The sequence below is a fragment of the Protopterus annectens genome, chromosome 8.part0 (genome assembly GCF_019279795.1).
Source record: "Protopterus annectens isolate FY-2018-M chromosome 8.part0, PAN1.0, whole genome shotgun sequence".
NCBI classification, from domain to species: domain Eukaryota; kingdom Metazoa; phylum Chordata; order Ceratodontiformes; family Protopteridae; genus Protopterus; species Protopterus annectens.
The window spans coordinates 921,258,142-921,274,422 of record NC_056741.1 but is presented as its reverse complement, the minus strand read 5'-3'; the positions used below and the strand labels follow the sequence as shown (position 1 = coordinate 921,274,422).

At 40.5% G+C, this 16,281-nt stretch overlaps 1 protein-coding gene across 2 annotated transcripts in view; it reads left to right on the top strand.

The window, feature by feature from the left end:
- LOC122809158 (suppressor of tumorigenicity 14 protein homolog) overlaps window positions 1–12,654 on the top strand; it is a 1,180,509-nt gene extending 1,167,855 nt beyond the window's left edge. For both annotated transcript variants that reach the window (XM_044080444.1, XM_044080445.1), the window contains exon 19: window positions 10,761–12,654. In XM_044080444.1, coding sequence (XP_043936379.1) covers window positions 10,761–10,922 — 162 coding nt within the window. In that variant the 3' untranslated portion in view covers window positions 10,923–12,654. The remainder of the gene's footprint in view (window positions 1–10,760) is intronic.
- Window positions 12,655–16,281: the final 3,627 nt, after the last annotated feature.

Genomic DNA, 16,281 nt, shown 5'->3' with positions numbered 1-16,281 from the left:
GGAGAACTTGCCCTGTTGCAGGGCTCATATTAAAGCCTCTTCCTGAATTTTGAGGGGTTAGGTTCCAATGAAATGTACTTGATGAGCCACATTTTGCAAAGTCACAGCTTAACTGTTTTTATATATACCATCTCTGGATGTGTGGGTAATTCAGGTCTTGCTGTCACTGTTTGGTACAGGTAAGTTGCTAGTGTCTGCATCAGATCCTTGTTAGAAATGTAAGAACCGTAAATGTAAGTTGCACAACTCCCAAAAACTGTGTCTCCCTTCATATGAATTCTGAATATCAACACACGCTGTAATAAATTTAAAATATTATGTGCACTCTAACAAGGAGCTGTGTTCCTTGCATCACTAGAACGTAACATGTATTAACTTTGACCTTGCAGTACTTTGAACTAATGGTAATTCTGCAAGATACTCCAAACAAAAACTTATTGTATATAAAGGCATTAATTCTACATGTAGCATCAGGAATTAATGAACATTTTATTTTTTGTCATTTTGGGATGTGGTTAGTCCTCAAAAGTTTTTTTCCCACACCAGCAGAATTAAAACTGTTCAGAGTGTAATGCTTTGCATAAATTGTGTTACATTTGCAGCAGGGTGATATTTCTTATCATGAAAATAGTCATACCTCAGATGTAGTGAGAGTTGTATTTGCCAGAAAGTTATATGCCAATCTAGTAGACGTATTAACTGCCCAGTTTATTATAATGCCACTGAGATAACTGAAGAGAGGTGTCTGTGCACCCTGAATCATTGGAGTGGAGTCTGTGTAACTAAATAAACATGTTAACACCTAAATTGATGAACAGTGCTGTTCCCCAGGTTTTGCTTGGTAATTGTAGCCAGAATAGCAGAAACTTGGTGCCCTTATTTACCAAGGTACCAGTAAGTAAGCAAGTCCCTCAGTTTTCTTGGAAGAGTCTGCTACGGATGCAAATGGTCTTGCATAAACCAAAGAAGAGACACCGGTCACGCCATATTCCCCCTCAGAGTCCTCACTTTGCACTTTAGTGTGATTTCCTGCACTAAGTCTGACCAAGCAGTTTCATAACATGACCTACCTCTCAGCATACTGCTCAATAAATAACATTGGATTCACTTCTAATACTGTTATTTGAGGCAAACTTGCTGGAGCCAGTATCAGTTTTTTCCATGTAAGGCCTTTGCTAAAAAGCAGTCACTGATTTTTTTTTTTTTTTTTATCTTAAATAGGCAAGGTAAGCCTCCTCCGAGTCTGCATGTTTGAATCAACTTATGACTACCATAGGCTGCTCTGGAACTGGAGGATTTTAGGTTTTGTTCCATTTTTGTCCAATTTTATTAAAACAGTTCTTTACACAGATAAAGATGCAAGTTCATAGGTGTACACTAGGCTAATGACCACAAGGGCCTTTTCAAGCCTAGCCATGCATCCCAAATCTGATAAGTTCTACCTCTGATAAGGATAAACAGAGGTCTGAGAGATGAACCATTTACAGAAGGCTGCCTGTGTCCATTAGAGAGACAGGTGCTAATCCAGGGGTGAATTTCCTGCTCCCCATCCAATTGTCCAAGTTGCAGCTGAATTGGATTAGGGAGGAAATCTGCTTCATATGGATGACGAGCCTGTTTCAAACTAGAGGTAGTCTCTGAGATGCATATCAGTCTCTCCAGAAGGTTCTATTATATCACAGCAATGTTTAAGTCTTTAGAAGGGGTAATTCTGATACTGTTTGTTTTGCACATATGCAGGAGGTCCATCAAGGTGACAGTGCCTTGTAGGACCAGGCATCCACCTCCCCTCAACAGCCTGCAGGAGACAGAATACAAGGATAAGACCTTGAGGTGGTGTGCACAGGACATGTGACCTACTCTGTGTATTCTTTTAGTAAGGAACCTCTCTGGACATTCCAGCTGTTGGATGTGCCTAGTTATGTATCTAACGAGGCGCATCCAGTTGTTGGATGTGCCTAGTTAGGTAAACACCAAAGGGGGAATTGTACTCAATGATAGGTCTGATGAGTGCTGAATACAGTAGAACAATGACCTGCTTGAACCTAGATGCCATTCTGAGTTGCACAACATAGAATGATTTCCTCGCTGCTACAGGTACATGATGGCCAAAGGATAGATTACTCTCTGTGTATGTCCCCAAGTCTCTGATTACTGGGTCATATCTTACGGTGTGTTGTCAATATGATAGTTCCCAGGGGTAGATGACGTCATGAAGGATACTATTATGCATTTCTTAGCATTTAGTTTTAGTCCATGGCTCTGAAACAAGTTATTTGTCTGTGTCAGCCCTTCCTGGAGTACATTTGTGTCAGTGGGGTAGTCTATTAGTCCAACAAATTGGCAGTCATCTGCAAATTTAGTCAGCCAGATGCCCTTGACATTGGCTTTGACTTCAGAGAAGTAAACGTCAAAGAGGAATGGACCTGGAACCAGTCCCTGAGGGACTCTGCTTGGGACTGGCCTCTTCATAGAGGTGGACTCCCCAGTTCTAACTTCCTGGGTCCTGTCTGTGAGCCAGCTGGCTATCTACTGGTGACATAAGATTTTATACTTAATATCCTGAGTTTGTCAACAAGGCCCGATGGAGTATTGTGTCAAATGCCTTGACCAGGTCACTAAAACTGTATGCAAACTGTGAAGGCTTGCTTTAATATGGCTGCATTTCTAGACTTATGCAAAGAGAATACTGCATTTTCGTGCAACAGAATACATTAAATGAAACCTGATCTGACAGAAGGCATCCTGGGATATTGTCTTGGCCCATCGATGCAATGTTCTTGGCCTTAGAGAGAGCATTGTTGACCTGTTCCCTAGTGATAGTAGGGAGAGTTATATTTGATGTTTTTTCCTGAAGGTTGTGGGAGAGAGAGGGGTAAAAATTACAGCTGAATTTTGTCTGCCAGTAGGTTTGGGATACCTTCTGGCTCAGTATAGGTAGGTCTGTTAATGCTGAGCTCTGTACACAATTATGTATTGCCTTTGAGGTTGCAGACATAGCTCAAGTATGCCTTGTGGTTGTCCTTAGCCCAGGAGGACAAATTTACCACAAATTTGGCTTTGCTAGACTTTTTGTCCTCTGAGTTGTTTTACTTTGAGAGTGCTTTTATCCTGCTGAATAGTTGTTGTGTCTTTCGGCTTTTCCCGGTCAGGGGTCGCCACAGCGGAACTCCGGTCCGCTAATGATTGGTAGTTGAGTTTTACGTGCCGAGTTACCAGCCCTGACGCAAAACCTTCAACGAAGGAACGCCCATTCACGCATGTCTCCACGCAGAAGACGCTCTAGCTGAGAATCGAACTGGACAGCATCTTACTGTGAGGCGACAACACTACCGCAGCACCACCACTGCGGGTTTATCCTGCTGAATAGTGCACCTCCTAATTTTTGCCATGATTTTCTTCCTTCTGTTATACGGCCTATTTATGATAAGATTCCACCATGATGGATTGATTTTTGAGTTAGTTCTGTACTTCTTCCTAGAGGGTACAGCTGGCTCTATGCAGCTGTTAACATGCTTTTATAGGCTTCTGTGAACAGTTCCATTTAGGCAACAGTGTTCTCAGGCTTTTCAGGGGCTTGAAATTTTGCCACATGTCACTTAATAGTATGTTAGCCTTCAAATAGCTCCGGCAGCATCCCATGGTTTGCTGGGGTTGTGGGTTTTATTTTTATTTCAAAGGAGAGTGTTTTGTGGTCTGACCTTGCCATAGAAGACATTACACTAGGGGGTGTGCGACACTCTCCCATAGTAGTGAGGACCAGATTCTGGTATGTTTACACCCCTGGTCAGCATATTGCCAATCTGGTCCAGAGAGTTTGTGTTTACAAAATCCAGGAATCTCTGTGCCTGCACATTTGGTGTCATGTATGATTCTCAGTTAATAGTGGGCCAATTAAAGTTGCCCTTGACATTGTATTGGGTTGTATGGTGAATGTTTCCAGTAAGTTTAAGTACTTGCCATGGGTTTCATTGCAAGCTGTAAGTCACAGTCTATGGACCAGGAAGTGGCATGTGATTTTGCCTGTGGTTATTTGAATGTGGAGAAGTTTGAGTGCATTGTCCTGTTTGACCAGCCTTGAGGTATATTTATTTTTTGATATAAATCAAGACACCTCCACCTTTAGTTCTTTTTGTGTAGTAGCTGGTCTAAATGTCTGGAAGGAATTAGTCTTGAACTGCCAGTGTGCTTTCTTTGGCTTTAAACCATGTGTCAGTGACTGTCCAGATGTCAGCGTTCTCTAGGGTGAGGAGAGCTTGTAGGGAGTGTAGTTTCTTGTTTAGACTCCTAGCATTGAGCAGTAACACTTTTAGATTTTCTTGGTTTTCATTTGCTATGTCATAAGTACTTTCAGTTTGGCATTGCCTAAAAAAAGGCATTATGGGGGAGGACAATGTTTAGCTACTATTCGAAAGCCTAAAGGGATATGTAAGCTAAGTATGTTTTTCTAGGTTTTACTGTGGTGACTAAGCATTGTCACGACTATTTAATATGAGGTAGATGAAACACATATACATAAGTGCACGCGCACACACACACACACACACACACACACACACACACACACACACACACACACACACACATACACTCTCGCAAGTCACCGTAGCCCAGGATATTTCTGACACCATTTCAGTGGATAAGACTACTCCAGCACGTGGGGCTGCCAGGCCTCCAGTGTCTATGTCCATTAAGGCCTACACATGTGCTAAGGCTGCCAAACAGGCTAAGTCTCTTCCTCCAAGATCTGTCTCTCTGGGATCCACTTCTGGTTCTCAAATTTTAAGTTTAGCTGAGGACCTTATTTCTTTAATTAGGGGTTCTCAGCCACATCCAGATAGAGGCTCTCAGCCACCTTTTGTCAAGAGGCCTAGGGTTGAGCAGGTAGATCCCAAGTCCTCCAATGAGGCCTCAGGTGATTCTGCACATTCAGACTACCAGGAGGAGGCCTTCCCGGCCTACGAGGATTCTGATGCGGAGGAATCCATTCCCTCTGCTTCTCCTCCTGAGGAGTTTTCCTTTGGGGAAACACTTCATTCCATGAGGGAACACTTCAAATGGCAAGGCCAAGAATACTCAGATTCTAGGAAAAGGTTAAGGGAATTTTTAAAGCTACCTCAGCATAGACCCTTAGCTATTCCTCCAGTTTTAAATGTTTTAGATGATGTGTACTTAGAATCTAGTGTTTCCCCTGTCTCCCTCCCCCTTGCCCCTGTCAAGCCAGACAGGTACTACAGGGTCCCAGACACACATCAATTTCTGTACAAGGGCCATACTGCTGACCCTGAAACTATTTCTCAGGGGCCTAAAGGGATTTCCTCCACTACTGCTAAGAATCCACTTCCTTCGGAAAGAGATTCTAGGGCTTTAGAAAGGTGGGGCAAGAAAGTATATACATCTTCCACCCTTTCTATGCGAACATTAAATTGTCAATTTCATATGATTCAGTATCAGGAATACATGTTGGATGACTTGCAAAAAAATTGGCTTCCCCTGAACCTTTAGATAGAAAGGGGTTACAGGATTGGTTCATAATACTCAGCAGGTTAGCAACCATTTCCTTCAGTGTGGATATGATGCATTGGAAGCTTCATGTAGAGCAGCAATGACAGGTGCGGTCATACGCAGACATGCTTGGTTAAAGGAACAAACATTGCCAGACCATGTGAAAATTAAGCTTTTGGACGCACCACTAGAGAAACATAAGCTATTTGGTGCTACTGCACAAGAGGTTTTAAAGAAAATAGAGGAAAAGGCAAAATCAGTGCAAACAGTCAAAGATTTCCTCCAGGTACAGCCTCCAAGATTCAGCAGGAATTGGCCTTCTAAGCATTGGGCCTTTCCAGACACAGACAAATTTCAAAGAGGCAAAAACAGACGTGGCAGAGGTAGAGGGCAAACTCGAGGCTCCTACAGAGGACGCCAATGGCAGCCTCCGAACCAGAGAGGTGGGGCAGGACCTTCCACTGCTCCGCAGGGACAATCTCAATGACTTGACTTTGACTCCGCCATCCAGGGCTCAATTAGAAGCACCTTTGGGCGGAAAATTATCTTTATTCTCACAAAATTGGCACAATATTACAAAGGACAAATGGATACTGGACATAATAGACAAAGGATACAGACTCCATTTTCATACACTACCAACAAGACATGGCAGGCCAAACCTGCCACCAAATCAAAGGGCAGAGGCACTCAAACAAATAACAAACCTACTTCAAATAAGAGCAATAGAGAAGGTTCCTTCTGCAGAACAAGACCAAGGATTTTATTCAAGACTGTTCCTTGTTCCAAGAAAAGAAAGCCAATGGAGACCCATTCTGGACTTGTCCGCACTGAATACTTACCTTATTGTGCCAAAATTCAAAATGCTGACTTTACAGCAACTCCTTCCCATGCTGGTCAAGGGGTCTTGGTTGGTAACTCTGGACCTCAAGGGGGCATACCTGCATGTCCCAATCAGACAAAGTTGCAGAAGATACCTCAGATTTCTTGCAGGCTCAGAGCATTATCAATTCTCAGCATTGCCCTTTGGCTTATCTACTGCGCCCAGAGTGTTCATGAAATGCCTGGCATCAGTAATTGCACATTGCAGACTCCAGGGGATACAAATGTACCCTTACCTGGACGACTGCCTTATACAAGCGGACAGCCATCAAGCCTTGTTAAAAAACTTGGACTACGCCATTCACCTACTGCAGGCCTTGGGATACACAGTCAGTATTCAGAAATCAAGTCTCGTACCATCCCAACAAATATCTTTCCTGGGTGCCACACTGGACACAAACACCCAGATGGCGTTTCTGACAAAAGAAAAACAAAAACAATTCCCAGAATACTTCAGAAAATTGGCAACATACACCCAGATGACTGCAAGGAAAATCCTGCAGGCCCTGGGTTTCATGGCATCTTGCATTCTTCTGATCCCACACGCAAGGCTGCATATGAGGAAACTACAATGGTATCTAAAAAGTTTATGGTCTCAACACAGCCACAGCCTGGAAGCATTGATCCCACTCATTCCATGCCTTCAAAAGGAATTTCTGTGGTGGGCTCAAGCAAGCCAGATAAACAAAGGTCTGCCTTTCAGCAAGCCTCATACAAGTCAAACCATAACAACAGATGCCTCAGACCATGGATGGGGGGCGCACATGGAGGGCAGATGCATTCAAGGACAATGGACACAAAAAGAAAAGCACCTGCACATCAACCAAAAAGAAATGCTGGCAGTGATGCATGCAATCAAGGCCTTCGAAAAGTTCATGCATCAGGGCCATCTACTAATAAAGACAGACAATACCACAGTTATGTGGTACATAAACAAGCAAGGAGGTACCCATTCCTACCCTCTTTGCAGACTGGCAATGAATCTCTGGGACATCTCCCTACAATTGAAAATAGAGCTGCAATCCCAGTTTGTACCAGGGAAGGACAATGTTCTGGCGGACAGCCTAAGCAGAAACATCATGGATCCACACGAATGGATGTTGCATCCAGACATTTTCTTACAAATAACACAAGCATGGGGAAGGCCAGACATAGATCTTTTTGCCTCCCACCTCAATCACCATCTGAAAAAGTTTTGCACAATGACATACCATCCTCAAGCATGGAAGGTGGACGCTCTCTCCTTCAGTTGGAACTCTCTAACACTATATGCCTTCCCACCTCCTCCTTTGATGACCAAGGTGTTACTAAAGATCAAGACAGAGCAACCAACAGTCATACTGATAGCTCCAGACTGGCCAAGACAACACTGGTACCCACTGCTACGGAGCTTGACACACACCAATCCGTGGCTCCTTCCTCAAAGGCCACTTCTTCTGACACAGCACAATTACAGGACACTACACCCCAGCTTGAAAACATTGAAGCTGACAGCTTGGAAGATTCCATGACTATTCCTCAGGATACACTTTCCAAAAGGGTAAAAGATATCATCCTGGAGGCGCGCAGACCTTCCACTAGAAAAACATACTCAGCAAAATGGAAGAGATTTCTTATCTGGAATAGCAAAAAGGGTCAAGACCCATCAGTGATGAGCATTCCACAGATCCTAGAATATTTGGCTGAAATGCTCCACAATGGCATTTCATATTCTTCCATAAAAGTACATGCTTCAGCAATATCTGCCAAATATAACACTGATCCACCTGTATTTTCTCACCCATTGCTAAGACAGTTTCTAAGAGGTATAAAGAACATCAACCCTCCAAGGAAACCACCAGTGTCTGCATGGGACCTCAACTTCATGCTGGAAAAATTAACTCTTCCTCCCTTTGAACCAGCAGCATCTTCAGAGTTGAAATTTCTGTCTTGGAAGACAGCTTTCCTTCTGGCAGTAACCTCAGCAAGAAGAGTCTCTGAGCTACAGGCCCTTATGGTAATACAACCATTTCTCATTTTTCATCAGGACAGAGTTTCTTTGAGAACCAATCCATCATTCATGCCAAAGGTGGTATCCAGGGTGTCCCTGAATCAAGCTATTCACCTGCCTACCTTCTTTCCCAATCCTCAAAATAAAGGGGAGAGACTTCTGCACACCTTGGACATACACAGACAGTTGCGCTACTACTTGGACAGAACAAAGTTTTTCAGAAAATCTGACCAGCTTTTTGTAGCTTACACTGTTGGATTGCAGGGAAAAGCAATTTCCAAACAGACAATTTCTAAATGGATTGGAAATTGCATTCGATTCTGCTACTCTTTTCATGGAAAAGCTGTGCCATCTGACATCAGGCCACATTCCACCAGAGCTACAGCCACCTCCACAGCCTTTTTAAGAGGAGTGGCAACAAAGGACATTTTAGAAGCTGCTACATGGAGCTCCATGCATACATTTTCCAAACATTACAACCCGCCTTTATATTCCAGATCCAGAGCAGGGTTTGCTTCTGCAGTCCTGCAGGGCATTTTAGCTACACCATCTTTGTCTTAGTGCCTACCACCCCCAGGTTGGCTATGGTATTCAACTCATATGTAAGGACTGCAGTTGCATCCTTGAAGGACATAGTACAGTTTTGTACCTACCATAAATGTAGATGTCCAATAGGTATGCAACTGCAGTCAGGTTTTCCCTCCCACCTACCCCTCTGTGGTATTCCTTTGGGTTTCTATCCCTCATTTTAGCTACCTGGGGTAATCTTTTATGGTGTATTTGTTTTTATGTTATTGTACTTGTCTGGAATTTTTTCTCTATTTTCAAAATTTAGCCTTCCTTAGAGGGCACCCGGCATCTGGGGCAAGAAACACTGAAGAAGATGGCGTCGGCTGACGCTTTTATACCCCAGGCGCTCTGACGTCGGGGAAAGGGTGACATCAGCCGACGCCAGACCCAGACTTTGGAATCCGGCCGACCGAAGGGCTGCCTGAGGCAGGACAACCCATATGTAAGGACTGCAGTTGCATACCTATCGGACATCTACATTTATGGTAGGTACAAATCTGTACTTTTTAGTCCTGCTGACCTTCATTCCTCTTCTCTGTAGAGCATATCTCCACCTCTCCAGAGTCTCCTCCACCTGTCCCCTACTCTCACTACAGATCACAATGTCATCTGCAAACATCATAGACCACGGGGACTCCTGTCTGATCTCGTCTGTCAACCTGTCCATCACCATTGCAAATAAGAAAGGGCTCAGAGCTGATCCTTGATGTAATCCCACTTCCACCTTAAACGCATCTGTCACTCCCACCGCAGACCTCACCGCTGTCACACTACCCTCGTACATATCCTGTACCACTCTTACATATTTCTCTGACACTCCCGAATTCCTCATACAATACCACAACTCCTCTCTAGGCACCCTGTCATATGTTTTCTCTCAGTCCACAAAGACACAATGCAACTCCTTCTGACCTTCTCTGTATTTCTCCAACAACACTCTCAGAGCAAACATCGCATCTGTAGTGCTCTTTCCTGGCATGAAACCATACTGCTGATCACTAATCATCACCTCCCTTCTTAACCTAGCTTCCACTACTCTTTCCCATAACTTCATGCTGTGACTGATCAGTTTAATCCCTCTGTAGTTACTGCAGCTCTGCACATCACCCTTATTCTTAAAAATTGGTACCAAAACACTTAAAAACTCCACTGCCATTTCACCTAAACACCTCCATGCTTCCACAGGTATGTCAAAGGGACCAACAGCCTTTCCGTTCTTTATCCTCTTCATAGCTATCCTTACTTCCTCCTTGCTAATCCACTGCACTTAATGATTCACTATGTGCCCATCATCCAACCTTGTCTCCCTACTCTTTCCATCTGCTCAACACACTCTCCTTGCTTGTGAGTACGTTTCCCTCATTATCCTTTATCACCCTTACCTGCTGCACATCTTTATATGGAAAATGTCCAAGTTTATGTTGTTTTACTGTTAAAAACCATTTGCTTGGTTGTTTAATAAATCATTAATTAAATAAGAACTTGGGCATAATTATTAATGGAACAAGTACTTTGAATTAGATGTTGAATTTGTAAAGCAAACAAAATGCACTGCATGTTGACTGAGACGCCTGTAGAATGAGGCACGTAAAATGTTTTGTGATGCCAAGTTTATAGAGATGTTCTACTTCCTTGTTACTCCACTAGCTGGTACTGTAAAGTGCTACTAACTTTCTTACTTGTATGTTAATGAACTGCTGTCATTTTCATGAGTATAACAATATAGATTTATGAACCTCACTGTGAAACGTGTTATAAAATGCAAAACTTTTATTTAGATTCCTTTTTTTAATTCTGTTTTCAAAACCCTTAGGGTGACTCTGGTGGCCCTTTGTCATGCATGGAGGACAGTGGTAAATGGTTTCTATGTGGAATCGTCAGCTGGGGTGAAGGCTGCGCTCGAAGGAATAAACCTGGAATTTATACACGGGTACCTGTAATACGAAAGTGGATCAAGGAAAAAACTAGGATTTAACTAAATCCAAAGACTTGAGGACTGAAAATGATATGCCAGCACTGAAACTGCAGAGATAAAAGAGAAGACTACACAGCTGTATAAAATATCAGGGTTGTAAAAACACTAGCATTTATGGCTTAGAACTCTGGGTGGGGTGTGAGGGGGACTCGCATAATGTTATACCAGCTCTGCCCTGATTCAATAACGTGCCTTTTGACAATAAACAACTTAAAATGGGACATCCATGCTCTTTGCACTAGTTTACTAAAAGGTCCATAAATGGTTCTGAGAGCAGAAATGTATAATTTAGACGTGTGTTGATGACAGGCATGTGATTTCTTAAATAAAGAAAAAAACATTAAGTCTAACTATCTATAAAGTTATTTTTTAAATGCAGGTTTGAATAATTCAGAAGTCAGAGTTTATTATTGCTTTTAAAGTACATAGTAGATTTGCATTTTTTTTTTGTTTGTTTTTATTTATTGTGGTTCAGTCCCTGGAAGCATCCTAATGTACAAAGTACTACCTGTTAAAAAGATAAACTGCCAGTCTGCATTTTAACATTAAATAACATTCTCATAAATGAATAGGGTAGTACCATGTTTGTCATTCAGAGTTTTAATTTTTGGAGAACACAAATTTTGCATCATTATTCGCATATGTTTGTGAAGCATAAATGCAGTCATGGCAGTTTGTTCATTAAGACCTGTAGAACTCAGCTGTTAAAGTTGGAAGAAGTAAGTAGCACTTTTAGCACTACTAGAAACATCTGTATACCAGAGCACATACATAGGCTACTTACTTTTTAACCAGTATGAAATGTCTTATCTGTGTCCTTTTTATGTATTTTTCACAGTACAACACATTAGAAGACATGTATAAAACATGCCAAGTAAGTGTAGTGATTCAGTGTAAAACATTTTATTAGTATACCTCAGCATGTGAGAGTGGAGATAATCATGTAACAATATTTTTATTGGTTTGTTGGTCAAGTTGCTGTTTAGCAATAACTGAGCCCAAATAAGCAAATTAGCACTCACTGCAAGTTTTTGCAACTTACCCTGTGGGGGATGTTACAGAGGGCAAAGCTTAATATGTTGGAGAGGTATGGCTGGCTTTGACACCTCCACAAAAAAGTAAATAAAAAAATTTGCAAGTTCGTTTGATTTTGCAGAGAACATGCCATCTGCAGTTGCACATGCCTACATCATGCACACACATACTCTTATTTGCCACTCAGTGACTTAGCTTTGATCCCACTCACCCTCAGACTTTAAGCCCATTCCTTTTGTATATTGCAAGAATATATTTGCAGCTAAGCACTGTTAAAATTCACCTTAAACATTTCCTTGATCAGAAATGCAGTACCGCTGCAGAGGTTCAGTGGGTTTCCCCTTTAGCAATTTATTCTGCTCCAAAAATGAAATGGAAAACTTAGCATGATAGCAGTTGTAAAATGCATTCTGTGGGATATTACAAGCATCACACTTCCATGTCTATGCACAGTATACAACTACTCCACACATGACAGTTGAGCAATAAAAACATGAATTTGTATATGTGTGCATTTATGTGTATGTTTTGGTTGAGAATTGTATGAAACTGAAAACATAAACCTTAACCATTGGAAAACTCATGCTATATTAGAAAACTCTGTCAAGGAATTGATCACTTCAATAGATGTACAATTACTCATACATTTATGGTACTGAATCTTTTTGTATACTAAATAAAAGAAATATTTTCAGTCTTTTGCTTATGTCGGCTTTATTGTTAGGATGTTCCTCTCTGCATATATATTGTTAAAATTTGCTAGGTCATGGTAATTTTCAATAGAAGTTATTGAATATTTTTCCTATGCTTTGCTTAAACAGTATATATTTAGATGCTAAGAATACATGTCAGACAATACAAATAGTCTGTTGTGATGCCTGAAAGATGAAAATGTGGATTTTATCCTGATACTACATGCTTAAATGCATTTTCTGCTACTGACCCTGCATTTCAGTGTACTGATAAGATGCAGTGTTTTGGATAACCCAAGGTCCCATGTACCTAAGTTCATGATGGTGTAAATTGCTGGTAGGGATTTTGTTGCATTTCATAGTGGAGGCCAGGGATAAAAGTTGCTAAAAATGAAACCTTAGTAATGTGATCTATTACATATATCCCAAAGTAAAACAAACACATGTATTTAGAATGTGAGTACATTAAGAACTAACAAATGTGTCAGACTTCAGGTTCTAATAAATCACAAAACAAAAATGACACACTTTGTGGAGTACTTACCCATATGATGCAATATACTGTGTACATTTTGCCTTTTTTACTCCCCAGATGTCAAGTAAAAAATATTTATTTCTAATATACCCACACTCAGTCAGTGTAACTCCCATTCACAGCATATTCTATCTTTGGGAGCCTGTAATACTTCAAGTCTCCATTGAGATAATTAGTAAGAGTTTTCCATTCTTTTGATTATAAGGCAACTTGACTTCAGTAAAAATCACATTGTACACTCCATAACTATAAAGATATTATCCATCTTCATATTGTCATATTATCCATTTTCTGTTACCAAAATATGTATTGTTTGTGGGCTGTCAGTCCATTTATGCTGTATAAACTTTAAAAGATCCAGAACATGTTCTGTGAGTCTAGGTGCCCTTCATATCCTAATTGTAAACATGGATGATTTTTCATAGATTTGTGAAAGAGATTCTGTGTAATATTTATGTTCTGCAGTCTGGTCCTGCAGTACAGAGGGATGGGGCCCTGGCAATGGAGGAGCCTGGCAGGGAGGGGGATGAGTGATGGGGCATGGCATGGTTGTCACTGCTGGAGGTGGGGTGGAAAGCAGGGATCAGGGGGCATACTAAAAAGTTTGATTTTTCTGGTGGAGTCTGGGAAACCACTGCCTGTGTTAAGTGGAGGGGGCAAGGCTGTCTGCTGGCAACTTCCATTACAGAAGTGAGAGATGACCAGCATAGACAGCCCATTCAGCATCCCACTCTAGCACCTTAAGTTAGGCATTTGTGAGGATGGTAGGGCTAAAAGCGAAAATCTGCAACCCTCCCCTCGATGGTTGTGTAATTCATTATCCCAAATGGCAACTGTTGCCCTAATGATAGGGAAGCCATTGCATGTCCAAACGAGTTCTGAGCTGACTTTATCAGCCAAAAGCCTCTTTGTGTAATTGTTAATGTCCTATGTTTTGTCAACATACTATTATGTTCAGTGCAAGTATTTCACCTACTGTTGTGCATCAGTTGTCAAGTATCTGTAACCTTACCCCCCCCCAGTTATCTCCAATATCTGTACAGAACTTAATCTTTGCATTCTGTTTGCATCACCCTGGTATTTGATGATTGATTGCCTTCTCTTTCATACAGCCTTTAGTAACACCACTGTCATTTCTATTACATCTGCAGAGAATCTCTCTCCCTTTTTGCATAGGAGGGTGCATAACCTTGCTTAGAAAGTTATGCTTACTACCTCAGATATCTTTGAAAATGATCAATTTCCAGGAAAATAGCACTGGTGATAACAACTGTTATGTAAAAGGCTTGAACTAATATGAATTTTGGTAGCATTAACCACTTCCTATTTAACATCTCGCACCACCGCATACCAGCTTCCCAACATTCTTCTTCCTTATCCCCTGCTCACACTATTCCATCATCTCTTTGTAGAAATTTAGTAACATTTTTATCCTGCTGACTCAGAATCAAAAGTCAAACAGAGGAGCGGAGAGCGAAATCCAAGTATTTAAGCCACTATTTATTCAAACAACTTTCCACGAAATAAAATATATGACACTCTGTATTCGAACATAAACGCCATTAAACACATGCGTTTTCGTCTATAAAATCAGACTTCATCAGATGAACCATAAATTTGACTACACTCCTTTTATACCCTGACCAATTAAATCAGTTATTGACCATAAATTAAACAATTAACAATGTTATAAATATATTTAATACTATACATGAATAAATATATCTTTCATTTTTAAAAAATAAATAACTTTCCAAAAATTTGCATAGTTTCATTCCCTTTATAAAGATCAAGAATGTTAGTGTGAATAAATATACCCTTTTAAAAATCTATAATATTAAACTGCCCTCTAGTGGAAATTCATGTTATTAACCTGGTAACATCCTACATTAAAAACCTTTGAATAAAATGCCATTTTGTACTATTTAAAACCACTACCTTAGTGTTATAAAATTTATAAAAATACAATATTTAAAAATGTATAAAAGTGTTCTATATAAATCAATTTTTGAATTGCAAAATGTTATTATAGCTTAGCTGCCCTTAATTTCAGAATAGGCATAATACTTGTGTATTCATTCAACCCTGGTGGGTTGTATGCTTCCAGTGTTACCTGCCACCAAAGCTCCCTATATTCAATTTTCTCCTCCCAGGGGCCCCCTCTTATATCTCTCTGAGTGTGTTTTAACACTGTAAATTTGAAAGTGGCTCCTGTACATTCCTTATGTTTAAACAAAGCATTTGTATCCTTGCAATTCTTGATATCATTAAGATGTTCATATATCCTTCTTTTGAGTTTTCTTTCTATTTTTCCTATATAGAAAGAATTGCAGGTCCCACAGGTGGCCATGTAAACTAGTCCCATGGACTCACAATTGTAATAACTCTTATTATTAATGATCCATCTGTCCCTGCTTGCTATATATAACCTATCGGTGTTTAAAATATAGGGGCATTGGGAGCATCTATGTACCCGTCTTTTTTACATCCTGTGGAGCCATAGTATTCCTACTTTCTAAAATGTTTCTTATACTTTGAGCATTCTTATACACTATTTTTGTTGAAATCCCTTCTGATTTGTCTATATCAGTTATATTAATAAACCTACCCCATTCCTTAAAAAATATTCTTTTAATATTACTATTCAGTGCATTGTATTCTAGGGTTAAAGCTAGTTGAAAATTCTCTTCACTTCTCCCTTGATCTTTAAATTGCTCTGTTTCAAAGTCAGTTGTCTTCACAATTGGGGTATATCTATTTTTCCTTCCCCCTTCTATTTCATGTCTTATTTCCTTAATAAGCTTAGGTGGGTATCCCCGATCCATGAACATTTTCTCCAAAAGTTCACATTCTTTGAAAAAATCATTCTGGGAACTTGTCATCCGACTAACTCTCACAAATTGTTCTTTTATAATATTCCTTTTACAGTGTAGGGGGTGTGCACTGTCATAATGTAGAAACATATTACAATATGTAGGTTTTCTATATACTTTTGTTTCTTAAACATCCCCCTGCTTATAAATTTCCAAATCTAAGTATTGTAGTACATTGTCTGATACTGTATATGTGAACTTCAAAATTCCGTGGTTTTATTGCG